The sequence below is a fragment of the Fulmarus glacialis genome, unplaced genomic scaffold (assembly GCF_000690835.1).
Source record: "Fulmarus glacialis isolate BGI_N327 unplaced genomic scaffold, ASM69083v1 scaffold36712, whole genome shotgun sequence".
Lineage (NCBI taxonomy): Eukaryota > Metazoa > Chordata > Aves > Procellariiformes > Procellariidae > Fulmarus > Fulmarus glacialis.
In genome coordinates, this window is record NW_009200367.1 from 269 (window position 1) to 19,667 (window position 19,399).

General features: G+C 46.8%; 1 protein-coding gene across 1 annotated transcript; it reads right to left on the reverse strand.

Moving 5' to 3' along the window:
• Nucleotides 1–5,359: 5,359 nt before the first annotated feature.
• Nucleotides 5,360–15,461, reverse strand: LOC104073710 (polymerase I and transcript release factor-like). The gene is made up of 2 exons (XM_009573585.1): nucleotides 14,864–15,461; nucleotides 5,360–5,687 (listed from the first exon to the last, which is right to left on the reverse strand). The coding sequence occupies exons 1-2, from the start codon at nucleotides 15,281–15,283 to the stop codon at nucleotides 5,634–5,636; spliced, it is 474 nt and encodes a 157-aa protein (XP_009571880.1). The 5' UTR covers nucleotides 15,284–15,461; the 3' UTR covers nucleotides 5,360–5,633.
• Nucleotides 15,462–19,399: the final 3,938 nt, after the last annotated feature.

Below are 19,399 nucleotides of genomic sequence, written 5' to 3' on the forward strand. Positions count from 1 at the left end.
CACTCTCCCAGGTCAGCCAAGTTTCTGATCCCAGTGGCAGAAGACAAGCATGTGCCCAGGAGAGGGGCACAGGTCTGGAGTGGGATTGGTTTTCATTTGAGCAGCACATAGCGTGCGTCCCTGCTGCAATGAATCACCTCTCTGTTCCCAGGACAGGCTGGAAATAGCCCATCACTGTACGAAGCATCACAGCTGCGGGGCTGCAGCCCACGGCTCAGAAATTTATTGCCCGAGTGGTTTTAATCTACGGAGCTGGGCAGGAGAGGCATGGAGCTGCTGAGACAAAAGCTGTCAGAAAGCCAGCAGCAGCCGAAAGGCAGTGTGTGGAACGGGCACACAGAGAGCGGAGCTGCTGGGCTGAGGTTTGGAGAAAAGCTGGGGCAGCAGGACAGCTGGGCACCATTCCCAGCCCTGGGGCAGACAGGAGCTGAACAGAGCAAGGACGGGGGATCCCAGTCCAACTCTGGCAGGAGCAGGGCCCAGGGAAATCAAGGGGCAGACCCTGGGGTACTCCAGGCCCAAGTGCTTGAAGCATGTGGCAAACGCCAGCAGCGACTCGCCTTCCCCCAGCTCGGGGATGCTGAGAGCGGCGCTGCCCTGTGTCCTGGGAGGGTGAATTTGCCATGGCATCCCATGCAAGGCTGCATGCTCCACGTGTCATGTTTGCACAGCAGTAGCCACTGCACCAACACAGCCGCGAGCTAACGAGCTATGCAGATGTCAAGACCCAGGATGCTCGTGATGGTCAAACCACCAAAACAGCCTCTGAGGCCCAGCCCCGAAGAGCCACGCCAACTCCAGCCCTGCTTCTGCGCAGGTTCCTCTGGTGCTGCCGTGGCAGAGGACGTCCCGATCCCTCGCACAGTGCCGGAAGGGACGGCGTGTTCGCACGCCCACACCCCGAGCACTCTCCCAACACCCCACCGACGCGCTGCTGCTCCGGCTGACCAAGGTCACCGCCACGCTGCTGCTCCGGCCTGTGAGCCCCTGGACGGAGGCAGGACAGGACGCTCCCTCGGCAGACACAGGGCTGCTCGGCTCGGCCAGCGACGCTGTCCCCAGCTCTTCCTTCCTTTATACCACTTGAGAACTGACATAAGCTTATTGAATATGTGACTCCAGCACAGCTTCACCCGGAAAAACTTTGTGAACAATGAAAAGTCAGCTCTGTGGGGCGCTGGGCTCAGTGAAGGTGACACGGGCTGCAGTGTTCGCGGTCAAAACACAGAGTCTGCCAGAGCAGGAGTTTGGTTCTGGGTTTTATTCAGAGCAGAGAGCTGTGCTGGGCAAAGCTCTTCACCCTCCAGATCACAGCTCAGGTCCCAAAATACTTTCTGGAGATTAAGGTGAAGTGGCCAACATATGTTTTCTTTATTTGATTAGCCACTTCAGGAGAAAACAATACACATGCTCTCCAGAGGGTCAGGTCAGTCCAGAACAAATCTACATCACTGGGAAGGCAGGGATCCTGTTCTCCACAACAACACCTGCTGGAGCAATCCCAGAGATTCCCGGGGACCCTGCCCCACCGAGCCGAGAACATCAGGAACTCTATCCACTTCCTTCCCTCGAGTCAACACAATGAGCCAGAACAAAGGCATCCCCCTCTCGCCTGGCATGACTGTCACTGGAAACAGGCCATATCCTGCAAACTCAGATACTTATCAGCCCCTTGTTAGCTCCAGAACATGTGTGTGCAGAAAGAAACACCACCTCAAAAACTCCATGTCTGCCACATAAGTAACTGCCTTTCCTCGTGTTACACCAGCAAATCCATCTTCTGACTGAATTTTCTGATGTGGCTGAATGTGCTGCACTAGCAATAACACCCATCCGACCTCGGCAGCATCCTGCAACTCTTTCCTCACAATTGTGAAGACATGGCCAGCAGCAGCTCCTGCTACACGGGACAGCTGGAGCAACCCTGGTAGGGTGACGGTGCAGCTCTCTGTAATCCCTGCCACTTAATCCTGAGAATAGCAATTGCCTGGCTGTTTGATCCTAACTCCCACTGCACTTCTGTACAGACCCACACTTCTGCTGTCCCGTGTACCATCCCCGCAGGCAGCTGCCCTAGCCCCAGCCCAGCGGCGCTCATGGACTTGAGACTCTCCTCACGCCTCTTTCAGGAGGCACCCTCATTGCTCAAACACAGAGGCAAAGTGAGAACGAAGCTATTCCCATAAGTAAGGATGCCTACAAATCCGACCTCCCCCCTCGAAACTGTTTCCTAGAGCTTTTCTCCAGCTGCACTTGGGAAACCTTTGCAATCTTCACCCGTCCCCTTTCCCACAGGGCCAGGGTGACCGCGGGTGACATGCCCGCCACAGGGCCATCAGGCCAGCCCAGGGCCCCCAGCCAGTGCGTCTCTCTTTCCTATGCCTGGTGTAATTCCTGCATTTTTTTCCCCTGACTCTTCTTCAATCCTATTGCTTATCCAAGCTGTAGATAACCAGCTGGAGGACAGCTGGTGGATTTTCAGCACTGTGTGCCGTGGGTCACTTTCCTGACTCAAAGCCCACCTGCACCTAGGGAGCGTTCCTGCTGGTTTGGCAGGCTCTGGCTTATGCACAGGACAGCTGGTGCAAGAACAACCAACAGCTCTGGCACGTCTTAATGGGGACGAGCACGTTGCTGCTGAGCATCCCTCACGTGTAGCTCCCGACCCGCACCCAGGCAGTGTCCAAATGCCAGCAAGGACTTCCTCTTCCCTGCTTGAGAGGTGTTTCTCCCATGGGGAAGGGGAGCTGCCCGGTGTGGGCAGAACGTGCCTGCAGACACAGCCACGTCTACCTGCGGTGGAGGACCATGGGACCTTGCTGGAACAATCAAGAACCATCCCGAGTCTATGGGTGGCTGCTACACAAATCCCTCCTCTGGGCAAGGCACTATGGTCTGTGTACTTTATTTCACTCATGACTCATCCAGATGAGCCACATTTTTAACACCAGGCATTCCAACTACTCTATTTTTACTGGGAAAACACTGACCCTTGAAATGGGTGAGTCCAAAATCCTGGGTCTTGGCATCCCTGCCTGTTGGGGTGTTCAAACCCTGGCTCCCAGTCAGCGGACGCAAACCAGTTCTGTTCTCTAAGACAGCTTGAATCCAGCTGGCACAAAGACAGCGGGTAAACAAGATTTCTCAGAAGATTTTTATACCAGCAGAAGAAAAATCTTCCTGCTCTGTGCACAAAGCACAGCTATGCCCAGCAGAAGGACAGGCGGCATCTGCGTGTGTGCTGGGACTGAGCTCGCTGCCATCTGATGTGCTTCACAGAAAGGTTCAGCTCCGATTCAAGTTCTACTTTTCTTTTACCCATTTACAGTGTGCCAACCCCCAGCCCATTTCACAATCTGACAATTACAGCTGTGCTGTCCCTTCGGCACAGACCTCCCCGGGGAAGCAGTTTACTTCGGGAAGCTCCCTCCCGCTGGCAGAGCCGATAGGACTGGCAGCCCGACGGCCTGCAGACCTTGTGGGTGCCTGGAGGGGCCCCAGCCCTGTGCCCAGCATCGAAGGCAGCTGGCTGCCAGCTGACGGGGTGCTGGGCTGCTCGGTATTCCTCCTACTTCAAACAATTCAGAGCTGTTAGATCTACCGGGCAGACCGGCCTCTGCCTTGCTGCACTAAGTGGGCTTTTTATCTGACGTTGTTTTCGAGCCCAAGTTCCCTTGCAGTGAGTCACCCAGGCAGCCCCGAATGGTCATGTACACACCGCCTGGTTGCTACAACACATGTAAACACTTCCCCTGTCATATAAAAGGCCAATGAGACACAAAGCTGAGCTGCATTCCCAGCCTCGCAGAGCTCTTCAAGCAGTGCAGAATCACCAGCAAATCTGGGGAACATTCCCAAAATTCAAGAAGGGCTCCTGGATTGCTCTTGAAGAGGCTCTTATTGTCAGCGTGTAAAAAACAGAGTCCCAGAACTCCCAGCCACTCCGATCTCCAGTTTGAAGGTTTAATGGAGGATTTTTCACACGCGCATGCTAATCACATCTGTAATTCATTTCGTTCAGTTATTTTTACAGAATTGCAACAACACAAACAGTTGAGTTTGGTTGACATGCAGCCGTAACATGCAGAACATGACCAGCTCACATCCCCAGGCTCTGCTATGACCAAAAAGCTGATCCCGGCTGCTGCTGGGTGAGCCGGAGCTTGCTGCACCTCCTGCACCATGCCAGCCCTTCCTCTGCCCACCCGGGGCTTATCAGACAAACTCTGGGCTGGGGGGAGGCTGAGGGAGGATTAAAAGCATCTGGGCAGAAGACAGCCTTCCAGGTCAGATTGAGCCCTGCCAGAGAAGAAAATGTTCTGCACTCCCATTGCCACAGTGACCATTTTGCTCTGCCAGTGCTTAGAGGATGCTTTTCTGTGCTGACCTTCCATCAGTGTCATGGGAAGGAGGATTCAGTTATTCTTGAGTAACAGCAACACACCTGATAAGCACCCACAGCCAGGGACGTAAAGAGGCCCTGCGCAGAAAAGTGGAGGGCTGTGCTTTCTTCCCCAGTGCCTTGTTGGAACAGACTTTTCCTGTGGAGATTCTATTTGCTATCAGACTCTCCTGCTATATCACAACAACTGCCTTTTTTAAAAATCTTGTCACTCCCCTTGAAAAGGAGAAGTTTTCCCTGGCAGCTTCCCCCAGAGACCTTGATTCCCGGGCTGAGTCCACCTTCACCCGGCTCCTGGGGGAGTCCTGTCCACCAACCGACATGGCCATTCCCACCGGACAGCGCTGCACACACACCACCGGGTGACACCCCAAAGTGCAGGCAGCTGGAGCTTAAGGTATTTTCTCCAGTAGCTACACAATAAGAGGAAGGCTAACAGGGCACTGTGCTGTTACCAGTGGCCCTTGTGACATGAGATAAGCGTTAGATAAACAGCAGCTAACTGGTTCCAGTCTGTGTGCAGGAGCCTAGCTCCTAGTGAACAGCAGTGGGGTGCTGCCGCTGAAGAGAAATGGGTGCTGCAGCGCCTACCTGAGTCAACTGGAATTTTACGTCACATAGTTTGTGCTCTCTGCCTGTCTTTTATCTATTTAAAACAAGAACTTCAAACCATTTCACAAACACTTGTAAACTAAACCTTACAAGAAGCCTGAGGAGGCAGGTATTATCAGGTCTGTATTTCAGAGGGAGAAACTGAGGCTCAGAAAACAGGTAGGATTTGCCCAGTCACAGCAGAGACGCCAGCAGAGCCAACTGCTCCTGGCTGCTAGCCCTTCATGCAAGCCATACAGCATTTCCTCCCTCCCAGACCACAGAGGTAGCGCACAACAAGTCCCGTAACGCCTGCGAGAAAATCACAGCTCCTCACCCTCCATTATAACTAGGGCAGCAGCGTGCAGCAAGCAGCAAGCAGATTAGTCAACAAGCGGAGGCATTTCTGCCAGCTGAAAGATCAGCCTTGCAGGTCTGAAGGCTTGCAGCAGCCACAAGCAGGCAGAGAGGCAAAGGCTCTGGAATCAGCAGCTTTCAGAGTTTCAGAAGAGGTTCAAAGTGATCTTCAGGGGGTAGTCCTTCTGAGGCCCTAAACTGCTGCCTCCTCGCATGTCTTCTGCTGATTTGGGCCATGGCACTTTCCGCAGCGCGGGCAGAGGGAACCGTTCCTGGAGACGGCTCAGAGGGCAGTCCCTGGCGAAGACTCAAAGCGCACACTCTGGATCTTCTCAGGCTAAGACGAGGAAAACTGCATTTCAATGGCCGGCGGAAAGGAATCACAATGGAAAAACTTACCTGTCCCCGCTGGGAATCTGATCAGGAACATCGCCAACAAAGTAATCTGGATTAGCATGAGAACAGGCAGAGAGAAAAGGCACAGGGGTATGATTTAGTAAAGGGAGAAGCCAGGTAGCAAAATTTGACAAAAAAGACAGCAAAGATTTATTAGAAGGAAGAGTGTCCTTCTCTAATTTACAGCAGGTCCTAGAAGATGCAGAATCCCTTCTGTGATTTCAGGCACATCTATGTTGAACACTGCCGTAGGGCCAGATTCTGCTCTCTTTTCACACTGCTGTTCACAGACTGATTTGATGTCAGCTATTCTGGAGATACCTCCGATTTCTGTGGTGTAGCTGAAAGCAGAGTTTACTTGTATGTTTAAGATTATGAAAAGATGGTGATTTTAAAAACCTATGTTTATTAATTCAAATACACAAGCTGGAGAGATCGAAACAGACGGGTATGATTCCAGAACTCCATCCATTGGTTTTGTCAGCGTACTGACCATACCCTAAACCAATGCTGGATAATACCCAGTAGCTTACAGACGTCTTTACCCAGTGACACAGCAAACATGCTCACCTCAAAATCAAAACCTCTCTCTTCTGCTAAACACACCCTGAGGACAGGGGGTGGCTACTCAGCACCCCTAGCAGCAGCTGGCATATAAAATTAACCCCTCCATATGCAACAGGCATGGCCTCGACTCTTACGTTCCAAAGATCAGACAGATTTTATCTCCAGTAGTGCCAAGAGGTCCATAAAAAGAGGAGCCTCGACTCCTTGAAGACAAGGTTACTGAACCCTGCAGTAAGAAGTCTCCAGAAGAATACTGCTGAGACAAAGGAAAAGATGTAAAATATGAGGGGAAAAAGCAAAATAGGTTGAGATTAGGTAAATGTTAAAGGGATAAACTAGTTCATTCTCAAGTAGTATCTCCCTGACTAGCAAAACTCCTTCTACGCTCTGTAATTTTGTGTATTGTGCAACCTTCGTGGCACTTTTTTCTATCAGGCACATCTAGTTATTCTATGTCCTGGAAGCTATGTCCTCAAAGGCTGTATCTTCTTCATTAGCTGGTGAGAATGAGCAGCACAGTACAGGCACTGGAGCTAGTTCAAATCTGATGGTGAAAGCCAAGGGAGGAACGGCACGGGGAGAGGAGGAGGCTGTGTTTGGAAAAGTGCTTTTGCCTAACAATGAGTCTGAAGAAAGGCAGGGCTGTAGGAAACAGAGAAGTAAATAGATTGCAGAATGAAAAGGTGCTTTTTTTCCCCTCTGACAGCAGAAAAAAGTTTTGTTCCTGTTATCAGTCTGTTTGTACAACTGGCTTTGCTCTCAGAACTGCTCCTCCCAGATAAACCTGTCTCAACTGATTAGTAACTCCAGAGCTAATCCTGAACAGCAAACCAGTAAAGATGGAGTTTGCATTGCAGATGATTTGCAGATAGATCCGTGCTGATACTGCCATTTGCATCCTCACAGAAAGCTATAGACTAAACATCCTGAGACTTTTTGTTCTAAATGTTTGATTCCCCTCCCTCCCCCCCCAACACTGAGCATCTTTGTTTCTGGCCTTTGTCTTATCTTGCAGCTGGACAGTGGACCCACAATTCTTCAGGCAGTTTGTAAGTTGTAGAAGATCTTCCAGAATCAAGAGGACAACATTATCCCAAACAGGATAAAAGAGGGCTAAGCATATTGCCAACAAGCTTATGAGTCATTGCCATGCTTTATGTGGGTCACAGACGCATCACATACATCAGAGAGTGGAGACTGCATAGTTCTCTACTCATTACTTAGATAGGGACAGCACATCACACTTCTGGGTAGCGTAGCAAGAAGCAGCTTCAGCGAAGATACAGGAACAGCCCTCAATTTCACCAAATCTGTGCCCAGATCAAGCAGTACGTTCTTTGGAAAAATGTCTCTGTTAGCCTGAGAGTGGTTGCTCACTCCTCCTGTGCCCGGCAGAAACTGCGTGCCTTGTCTGGAGCTGAGACGGGGTGACAGCGCGCAGTGAGTCACCACAGCCGCTCAGTGCCCGCCTTGTGAGCAATGCTGAAGGACACAGAGGGACACATGCCAACTACAGAGTGTTTGCATTAACATAAAAGCATGCAAGCAAACAAAACGGGAGAAATGGAGATAATACGCAGGAGTACCACTTCTCCCACGATGCTCACACCCTTCCAGTGCTCTGCAGCGCATACAACACTAAGCAGCTTTTGCCATCTACCAGTCAAAATTCCCACCCAGGGAACGCTGGAGAGTAATGGGACTGTGCCTTTCCAGAGAGGCATGGTCTGAACACCATTTGGCTTCTTGAATTCTTTGGTTTCTAATCCCAGGCCTGCAACCTGGGTTACATGTGGCCTCGGAGAGTTTTTCCCGCTCTGTGTCCATGATGGGTTAATTTACGTTTGCTGAGGGCTCATATCTAGCTTACAAAGGGGAAAATGAGCCACGATCTCACTGAAGAACACTCCAGCCACCTGCCCAGTGAGCACAGCCGGCAAATTCTGCCCTGCATTATACTCCCGTGTGCAGTGGCCTCACTGGCATCACACAGATATCATGACGGATGCTTAGATCCACTGCTGATAGGCACAAGAGAGGCCTGAAAGAGGAATATGTGATCAGAAGGAATATTACCTTTGGGTTTATTTTCACAAGCCGTTAATCGCCCGATCTAACCCTATCCCAGCTGGCCAAGCAGCCTCTGGCCCTTTGCTCTGAGACAACTTATTGCTGCACAGCTCAGTATCTAACTATAATGCTGAAAGGATGTCAGCAAAATACACAGTCCTGGCACAAACTGCTTATAAATAATACCTGAGCAATGAAATATTAATGCAGTTGATTCCAAGCTGCAACAGAGAAATCCATGCTCCAGAGCTGTCTTTTGGTAGAAAGACTGATAATCCGCACTAAGAAAAATCCTGGAATTGAGAGCTATTAACATCCTGAAATTTTTTAAAGGCCAGTCTCCTGTGAATTATTATATTGAGACTCTTATAATTCAGTAATGTGCAGAGAATATGAAGTATTCTTTGCACATCCGATGTTAACATGGTGCCCCTTACAATGAATGGAGAATTCAGCACTGCAGCCTGAAGGAAATGAGTCGAACGGTATTCTCTCCTTCCCCTAGGACAGCATTTTTTCACCTCTAATTTTGCTACTTCTGTGGCCAAAAGCAGGAGAACAGAAGGGAAGATACAATAGCTTTCTGGGCTGAGACCCCTCTATTCCAGCAAAAAAGACAAAGGAACAGAGACAAACAATATTAACTCTTAATTAATGAGTATCAGTTTGTATGATTCAGATTTTTTGTGGTTTTTAATAAAGGCTTCATGATTAATTCTCTTTGGTATTTCTTTTAAGAACAGAATAAAATAAAGCAAAAGCAAATCCAGCACCAGAGGAATACTCTGTCCCCATCAACCACACCAGAACTGCCACTGGAGGAGGTGTTTCTTGGGATTTGGCAGGTTGCTGATGCACAAACCCACCAGCAAGGAGCTCTCAGTAATTGTCTGCTGGAACTGGGGAAATGGCTACAAAGGGAGCTGCTTTTCAGTGGATTCATAGCAAAAGGAAACCAGCCTTTTATTTTTAAGTATTATCAGAAAATAAATACAAAACCCACTGGCTGCTGCAGTGCAAATCTCTGCAGTGAACCACTGGGAAAAAATGCTACATAGAGTGCTGCTCCGGATCCAGAGAGGGACTCAAGTTCAAGCGCAGAGCGCTCCTAAGCACACGGAGCCAACTGGTCTTGCAGGAAAAGCGTAACGTGGGTGCCTAGTGCCCATGCCTATCCCCAGTACTATAATTCAAATTTTATTTGAAATTTGTATTTATTCTTTAACGCTTGTAGTTAGGCGAGCTGCACTGAATCCAAGGCATGTAACCCACACAGGCTGTTCTTTGGGACTGCAGATAATGCTGGCTCTCATGAACCCTCTGCTGTCATTAGACTCACAAGGTTTTTGTTTCAGAATGATTAATTTGAAACAAAACCATAGCTCGGGGCAGCTGACATGCTATTTAGGAGGTGGAGAAAGGCTACAGCCCAAGAGCGGTGGGTGCGGCGGCTGTGGTCCGTGGGTTTGTACGCCCTGTGCTCCCTGCCTCATGCTTCTCATCAGACCCCCGAGCTCATGTTCTTTTCAACGCTCTGCTTTGAGGAGCACAGACCTAAAAATGAGGCAGTTCAGGTCTGGACTCTGAATCTATCGCGTTAACATGTGGGTTTGAAACTCATCCCTCCTCCCCACGATCGACAATCTTGTTGCTCTCGTCCGTATAAGGCCCACTCAAGGCACAAAAGCCAAGCTGTGCTATTTATATTTCCTCATCCAGCCCTACCTACCCTACACATTGTACAGCTGAGGTTCGTGTTCTATCCTGCTCTCATAACCGCCTGGCCCTTCCCAGAGAAACTCCACGTCTCGTGAGCTCTGAGCAGCCACTGGAGTCACCTGTAGAGCAGAGGAGCCCCACGGGAGCCCCCAAATCTGACAGCGTGGAGAGCAGCCCGTCCACACACCTTTGACAAAGGCTGCTCTCTTTCAAACAAACAATGCCGCACATCACGAGCCAGACTTCCCTCGAGCTCCAGCGCCCACATAAGCCTCAAAATAAAGGACCAGCACATTTTAGAAATTCAACATTCAGTATGTGTGCTGCACGCTGCAAGCATTCGGATGTCTGGCTGTAAGAAAATCAGGCCTTTGACATTTGCAAAAATAAGTTTAATTGTTGAAAAATGTTTGGAGGAAAAATGCCGTGCTTACGTAAGCGCTGACACGTGCCGCTCTTCAGATGAAAGCGGCACGCTGTCTGGTTTTAGAGCAGTAGCATTTTGCATGGGACATCCATTACTTAATCAAGAACTGTAGTAAACAGCCCCAGATTCTTGTATCCTAAAACCAGGAGATTTGGGATGAAGTCACCTTAGTTTGTTTTTATTAGCAACCACTCTAACCAAATTTGTTGGTGTCCTAATTTCTCTGAAGGACAGGAGCCCAGGGCAGAGAGCACAAAGGAAGCACTGAGGAGCTGTGTTCCCATGGGCTGCTAATAAGTGCACGTAGTCATTTGACATCAGACTTTTTAGGAAGGCAAGTCCTGTTTACGGTAAGAGTACTGAACTTCTGTTTACACAGCAGCTTGTCAAAAGTCTGTCACCTTTGGTTTTGGTAGGCTCTTTTTCAAAACAAAAAGATGTGGTAATTTGGAGGGGGGTTGTTTTTTTCAAATTTTATTCTCAAGAATCGATCTAATTCCCTACATTAAGTCGGCACAAAAACTCTTACCTCGGTAGAAATAAGACCAGCTCCTGGCAAAATCAAGTAAAAGTGTATTTGAGAGAGTGAGCAAGTGAGAAAGCTTGCGCACGTATATACGTGACTGCGAGTAATGGCCCGTAAACATTCTGCTTAATGTTTTGCCCTTAGCCAGCCCCAGTGGAAGTGATTTTCAGTTCTGCACTTTCTCCCCCAAAGTTTGAAACTAAGCAGGCAGATGTGCTTTAGGCTCTTCTCGACAGGTCAAGCTTTCCTTGAGTAAAATTTGATTTTCATTTCCTCGTAATCTAACAGCTAGCAAAATACAACTCTCGCAGGTAGTTTGACCTCTTCTCCCAAGGTGCCAAAAGGTCTTATTTGCACTCCTGAAATAGTCCCTCCGTAACTGCTGGAGACTCAGTATTCAACACTGAGAGAATAATCAAACATCTACAACCGGTAAAGAGCTGATTCATTTTTACCTCCTTTTATTTCTTCAAACCACAGAATCATGCAATATTAAATCCCCATAGAGCACAACTACTGTTTTACTCAGCTATCTTGCTTGAAAATAGCCGCCGCTGGTTGTATGTAATATTTTATGTCTCTTAAGATGAGTTTGTCTCTTGTTCTCCAACAGAAAAGACTAATAAATCCTTGCATTTTTAGCCAGAGCAACTGAAAATGCAATTGCAAAGGAAAATTAATCACAGCTTTCCAAAGGCAGCTTTTTCTGAGTTAGAAAGTAGTAATAATGTCGCTCACCATCACAAAATTAATTAATCAATAAATTAATTATCAAGAAAGTATCTAAGATAAACTTTGATAGGTGGTGGGTCTTGAGAAGTGAAACACTGAATTAGACAAGAGTTATTTTGTAATTTTTTTTTTTTTTTTTAGTGATAGACACAGTTAGGAAAACACAGTGAATTTTCCTCATTTAAACTCCCAGGGTGGAGCCCATCATAAAGTTTTGGTTTTATAGACTCTTGATACATTTTTTTAAAATGTCATGATTATTAATACTGAAACACAGAAGAATATTAGTGAACGGGTAATCCAGCAGGAAAACAAGGCTTCTTGCAACAAATAGTATTGTTCAATATCAGTAAAGCAGCTGAACATCATCCTTGATTTGATAAATCCTTTACAATGTACACACAAAAATATCACTTCTTTCTGTATAGACTTTTATTCTTTAAACATGTTAGCATTATCTGTTTTGCATAATCTCAGATGAAGTACCACTCTTGTCGTTGATGTGCCTAGAATTACTGACTGTGATAAAATATTCACATGAATAAATCGGGACACAAAACTGTAACCTGATGTTTTTGCAAATCTGCTGCGCAATTCCCACAGTCAGCCTGTGTTAGGAATTTCTGAAGAATGGCATCTCCATAATTACAGTAAGACACAAACTAAAAATCCTGTCCCTCCCAGGAAAAAACAAAGCAGAATAAAAACCCCCAAAGCCAAAAGTAACACTTCCGAGATCCCCCCAAAATGTTTAACTTCTTCAGAATAAAAGGTGTCCACAAATAAGGGAGACTTCTATATACGACAGATAATTTTTCCTTACACCAAGCCATACAATTCAGGTTTTTGTACATTGAAAATTACATGATGACGTTTTTACAGAGTGCAATCTACAGAATAATGCAACTATTAAGCAACCCTGTTTTCTATATGAGAAATAATAATTAATGTAGCTCTGAGACAGACTGTAGATTGATATAATTTAGAAACATTCTCTGTTGACCAAAAAACTATGTTTCCATCATATGACACTATTGCAGAGGACTGCAAAAATATACCCAATCCTTCCAGGAGATTCCCTGTGGTCCATGTCTGGCAGTCAAGTTCTCATTGTATGGGTCTGTCTTTGCCACAGTAATGCAGCCCAAGAGTATTCTCGATAAAAGTATTTGTTACTCAGGCACATTAATATTATTATTGCCTATTTCTTTCTAGTATTCAAACATCAAAAGCCCATCATGGATTTTGTTTTTCAGTTTAAGAGTCTCTCCTCCTTCATTTGCCTTAGCAGTGCCCGTCACAAGCCTGCACGCTTGCTGCCACACCTTCGGCCTGCCCAGAACCGGATCCTTACCCTCTGTGCAAGGTCTACTCAGGCTTCCTGCAGAAGTGCGAGGATTTCCATGAGGGCGCAAAAGGCTCCATTTCACATGAAGCAAACCCGGAGAATTTCTCACTCGTGCTCTGTGGCCTCACAGTCAAATCAGACTAAAGTCCATGCTGGGAAATTGTTCTGAATTACAAATCATTCTTTTTTTTATCCTAATATCTTCATGATTCACAAAATCCCTGCCGTAGTCCCCTGTCAATTGATTCACTCAGAGGCTGTTCTGTCCTCGTCACACCAGCAACAGTATTGCCCCTGATTTCCTTTAGAAGCGGGATTGCTTTTTCATAGTCAAAGAGAAACTCTACTCAATATTCATAAGCAACAGCAAAACAAAATGAACAGCTCACAAAATGACAATCTGCCAATGTTTAGGATGCTTCCAAAGGACCTAGAAGCTTGCCAACTTCCTACCTATTTCCGTAACCCACGGGGAACGTTATGTTTAAACAATTCCCTTCACTCTTCTCATTTTGCAATGTTTGTTGCTTCTGCAGTATATTTAGAGTTCTATTTTATTTTTCCATGGATAGATCCATCCTCCTCCAAAAGCCTGATACAAAGAGCTTGTAATAAATATATATATGTAACTGGTTAGGTTGCCCGTATGATCTGAATAGGCTCGAATATTTCAGCCTTTCAGGCATGATAAAACTACAAATGCTTAAGCTCTGAATCAGAGAGTTACACAGGCCCCCGTACTTGTTAGATTCCTGAGCCTATTATGATCAGCTCTCCCTTCAAACCCTGTAGTAAGAAGCGTTTTCCCTTTTGTTCTGTTTTTCTTCTCTCTCTTCCTGTGATCAGCACTAGATGCTTCTCTATTTGTCCCTGACGCTGTCTATTATTAACCCACAGGGTTCTAACTGAATCATTAACTATTTCACTCACTTTTCTTCCGTGGCCCAATATAAGAGTTTGCTCTGATAAGGAAGACTAACTCCAGAAAGGAAAACTGATAGAAGCATATTCCTCTCCTTCTTCTTGTTTAATATCAAAGGAAAAATCCAAGCTTAGCGCAGGGATTGAACATCAAGCAAACCAAAGCTGTTATTGAAACCAGACAACTAGAAGATTCAAGCCCTGCAGGTTGCAGAGAAAAGAATGTGGAAATCTGTACAAGCACAACGGCAAAGGCAGACCCGACTACTAATGCGCTCAAGGGGCTGTTCTGTATTTCTCTAATGTCTCTATTTGTCCTAGTCAGTGAGATTACCTCCGATGCTGGGGTTACTGACTCTTGTTGTTATCGGATGCATGTCACAAATCTGAAATATTATCGCTCTCCACGTAGCAATACACGTTGCCTCTCAGTAGAAAAGACATTGGCAGACAGATTTACAATACCCCCTACCACAACCCAGTGCATTCTTGTTCTTTTTTTAGCTAAGCAGTAAAATCAAGTTATTTTAATACTTCTGATCCATTGCAATGAGTGCTTAGGGCCACTCTCACTATCTCCGTTACAATTCCTGTTAAATGCAGCAACTTGATCAATCCTTGTCTCCGAACACATAGATAATGTTAAATTATGAATGAGAAAGCTACCTCTGACCCGCCTCAATTTGGACCGCCAGGCAGTCAGGGGAGTTTGGGAGAGTAATGGACCGACTATGCAGTGTGACAGAACCCTTAGCAAGGAAAACACCCACTAACAGGACATAAAGTAGTTGTGAAATAGCTCCTTACCTGGTAGATCATGACTTTGAAGTTTCTGCGTTTCAGGAGCTCCGCTTCGTTGGCCTCTAGCTTCTTTATCTGCCCAGCTTGCTTTTCCAGGTTCTGCCGAACGGTTTTCACATTGACGCTCACCTTGCGCACTTTTTCCAGCATCTTGTTCACGGTGTTGCTGGTGGTGGTGTGTGCCTTTGTCAGCTTGGTTAATTCTCCTTGGATGCTGATCACTGCGCTATCCATCTCTTGCTGTCTCTCCTCCAGCTGTGTTTGGGTCAGCTGGATCTGATCCACTGCTCCAATGATCTTGTCCAGAAGGGTCAGCACCATCACACCATTGATCTGATCTGATTTGATGGGTTCTTCAGGGACTTGCTCCTCAGAGGCCTCAGAAGCAGTTGGTGGTTCGATAATTTGCAAAGTAGTATCCTCCATGATCGCTTGGGAGTCCTGGCTAGCAAAGCCCGGAGAAGCTGTCACTACAGGGAGAGAGAGGAGGGAAAACTAAACCCAAGCCTCAGCTAAACTCTGCGCTGGGACACGCGCCAGAAATCGAGAGCACAGCGTGTGGATGTCTGTGCTGAAATTCAAATGGCACAGCTCTGCAAAGCCGTCCAGCGAAACTGCCCTGCAAAATTTTCCAGGCTTGCAGGTCATTGGCTGACTCCACCTCAGCTATATAAAAGGAGCCCGCTGCCAAATGCCTGATGACCCACCCTTTCTGAAATGATTAAAATAGTTGGAGGGGAGGCGATGGCTTTGCATGCAAACACAGGCACAGCTCTGCGAGGAATGCAAAGCTCTGAAACTACAACCGCCTCTTCTTTACCATAAGTCTAAAGGCACTGTAAGTAATGAGAGGAAAAAACAAAAACCTTGAGTAAACGGCTCGGGAAGCTGCTGGAAAGAAAGCAGCCCCATCTGGGCACAGCTGTGTACATTAAAGGAACACCTCCACACGTTAAAGTTCAGCTGGAAAATTCAGATCTTTTGCCAATAGTTAGCTTTTTTTCAAGACTATGACTTTTCCACAGCCTGATTTTCAATACTTTAACAAAAGGCTACAATTTGGATTGAGTAGTTATGGCACATAACTTCTGGATCATAAAAATGCACACTCCCATGTGCATGAATGTACACAACAGGCGTACACATGACACATACAGTGTGCATCACGTCTCTACGCAGACTGAACACAGAAAGAAGAAATATAATTCACTGCTGAAGTGAAGCAGCTGGCCACTCCCACCTAAAAGCAGCGATCTCAGCTCTGCAATCCTCTACCCATTGACAAATCTAGTCACTAGACTTTTAAATGTGGGACATGCTTCAGCATATGCCATGCAAAAATGTACTTGTAAACAATGCCCAAATACATTGTGTTACATAAGGCTTTATTGGTAAAAAAAAATACTAATTGTTTCGCAACTTAATAGAGCACATATTGCTTTGGAAAACATGGGGAAGAAACAATCCCTATTTTGCTAACTTTTACCCTCACTGTTGACACAAAGCAATTCATAGAGACTTATATAGTGTTGGCAGAAGTGTATGCCTCGTGGAGCCATCACCAGGAGCTTACTGCCTTAGAAGACACTCGGGAGGTGCTACCAAAGACTGTCTACAACAACCCAGCAGGACCAAGCACAGGAATGTGGAGAAAGAAAATTCAGATCTTGAGAGTGACCCTGGGTGAGACCCTCTTCACCATCACTGGTGTTGGCTCAGCCAAAGGAAGTCAAGCTCCCATGGACAGAACTGCTGTGAAGCCCCTGCTGGCGCAGGCAGCAGAAAGCCCTTCCAGGCTCAGCTGAAGGGCTGTGGGCAGACTGGGAAGGCTGCAGTTTCCCTCTTGTCCTGTAGCCTTGACAACAAGCAATTCATACTCAATGCATCCTGCCTCCCGCCGGGGTCAAGCCCGCCCTTGCAATTTGCCGCAGGCTGGCAAATAAAACGAATGCTCTACAACACTTGGCTTCTCCAGGCTCACAGCCTACCTCAAGACAGTGCTGGAAGAAATCCTTAATTCCGAGCATACAAGCTGGCAAACCCACGACGCACAAACAGATGTACAGGAACATTGTTTGATGATGAATGCTCACGACAGTCAGCACTTTCCGTGCCCCTGTGTTCTCTACCATGTGACAACTCGCTTTTTACTGCTGTTGTACCCACACTGCACCATTGATCTACATTTGGTTTCACTGTGCATCAGTAAATTGTGCTGTGCGGCTTCCACAATAGGTATTATGTCATGTATTAAAAATAGGTTGCTTTTCTATACCCTGTTTTTTCCTGGAGGCACCTTTTTCCTGAGGCTTTATTTCCAGTGTTTGCTGCTGATGAGTCAGGTCCATGAAAAAAAATCCTCACTCCAGCCAGATAGCGTTGAGGCTCTGCAGTTGTTTCTCACTGGGGATATTTGCTTCAGAGTGGATTTCCACAGACATCTGCTGTGAAGTGTCATGTACAGGACAGGATGCAGGCAGACCAGCGCTTTCTTTCTAGCTCTGCCATCTATTCCATGTGTGACTTCAATGGAATCCCTGTGCCTTTGTTTCCCCAATTGGGAATAATTAAAAAAAATCAGACTGAGTAGGTCAATCAAGATAGAATCAGATAAAACAAGAGAACAGGAATTTATATTTGGCCTTGATACTCGGTAGAAAAGATGAAGTGCCACACTCAGTGGTTGCTGTGCACGCAGCAATCACACCCCAGGCTAAAATGCGATGAGTAATTTTCTATGTTAGGACTAAGTTCATTTCAGCCATTTTCCGCCGTGGAGACGTACCCGGAAAAGCCAACAGGTGGCAAACTGCAGCCTTCCCTCTGGAGCCTTCACACTGACTTGAGCACACCAGACAGTGAAATACGTCTCAATCTTCTAGTGCAAACAATTTCTTGCTGTTCTCATTGCACGGTAGATATAGTTTGATCTTTGGCTCTTCCACGCTTGCACTATGCCTTAGATATTACTGATCATTCCAATATCCCAGCAATTTTACAGCACCACTACTGAATTCTTTACATGGATATGGAACAGACAGTCCAAACAAAAACTAGCGTACTTCAGCTTCAGAGAAAAACTCTGTCAGATGTATGCAGGACAACAAAGGAATACAATGTGCAGCATCTGCTTCCACATCAGTGCGTGGAAGTTCCTGTGACTAAAGGAAACTGCTCAGCTCACTGACTTCTTAAATAGCAAGATACAACTGCTTAGGGCTTGTCAGAAATAAGGAATGGCCCTGGCTTGCAGTGGACAGACTCTCTGTTAAATTTCATGAAGTGCAGTTGACACAATTTATCCCTTCACCTGTAGCTTAAGTACAGCGGAAACGGACTGGACAGAGAAAAAGAAAGAAAAGTATCCTCTGTCTTCCAAAGACCTGGGGATAAGTACAGGGGGAGGAAATGTGCAGTATGTGTGCAACATTCTGTACTGTTAGATGCATCCCACAGATGAGGAGAATTCAGATTTATAGGCCACTGCCAGCGCCAGTGCAATGCATTTCGCAGGCACCAAACTCATTTAATGACAAATTAAGATACATGTTATTTAACGTTCTAACTTGCTCACTTCTTCATAATTGATTTGGGAGATGTCACATATCGGAATAAAAGCAAAAACTGAGAGTGTTAGCAGCCCTGCCACTGCCATTTCCATCATGCAGCACCACTAGCCTCATTTACATGGCCTGAGTCTGCTGGCACAGGGTGTCATTCCCCATGACAGCAGCCCACCATGCTGACCCGTACGTGTCATTATTTCCTTACATATCTGCAGGTGGTCTTTGGTCTCGTAGGAGCTCTTAGGAGCAGTGCTTGGGATTTGTTCTTCTGAGCTTGAGCAGCACCCACACCCCCATCAGTGCCCATCTGTCAGAGCATTACAAACAAGCACATAGTAGTAACTAGGATCCTCCATTCCAAAAGAGGCAAATGCCTGCCCAAATCCCGAAGGGGCATCGCACCTCCGCTTTACTGCGCACCATGAGGGGCTTTCAAAACAGACAACCGTGTAAAAAGGTATCTGTGGTTAAATCATATTTTTGCTATTGCAAAAGCTCCTCTTTTAATCATATCAAGACCAAGCATTTACTCAAAGACACGGCCAGTAAGTAGAAGTACTTGGAAGTTTAATGTATTTAACTTAGATGTCTGTGATTTTTGGGTTCCTTCCCAATGAACCATGTTTCCATTAACAGCCTAGTGCAGAAAACCCCTGACAGGCAGAGAGGTTTCTTGTATTTAATTGGACTCTGTGTTATGCAGTGCTATACCCATGGGGGAGCCTTCGGCCTGCTGGAGGGAATTGCCTCCATTGACGTATGCATGTACAACACTTGGAAGAGCTATTTTTTGCTCTTTCATTTCCCATAATTCTACTGACTTCAACAGGGAAGCTCTTACTTTGGGCCAGCTGGAGGAGAAGGCAGCGAGGCCGAGGCTGTGCCGAGGTTCCGGGCGCAGGGCTCGGCTGATCCGCACGGTCCAGGCCCCGCGCGGCAGGAACCGGCAGAAGGGGCCAGGCAGGCGGCTCTGGGG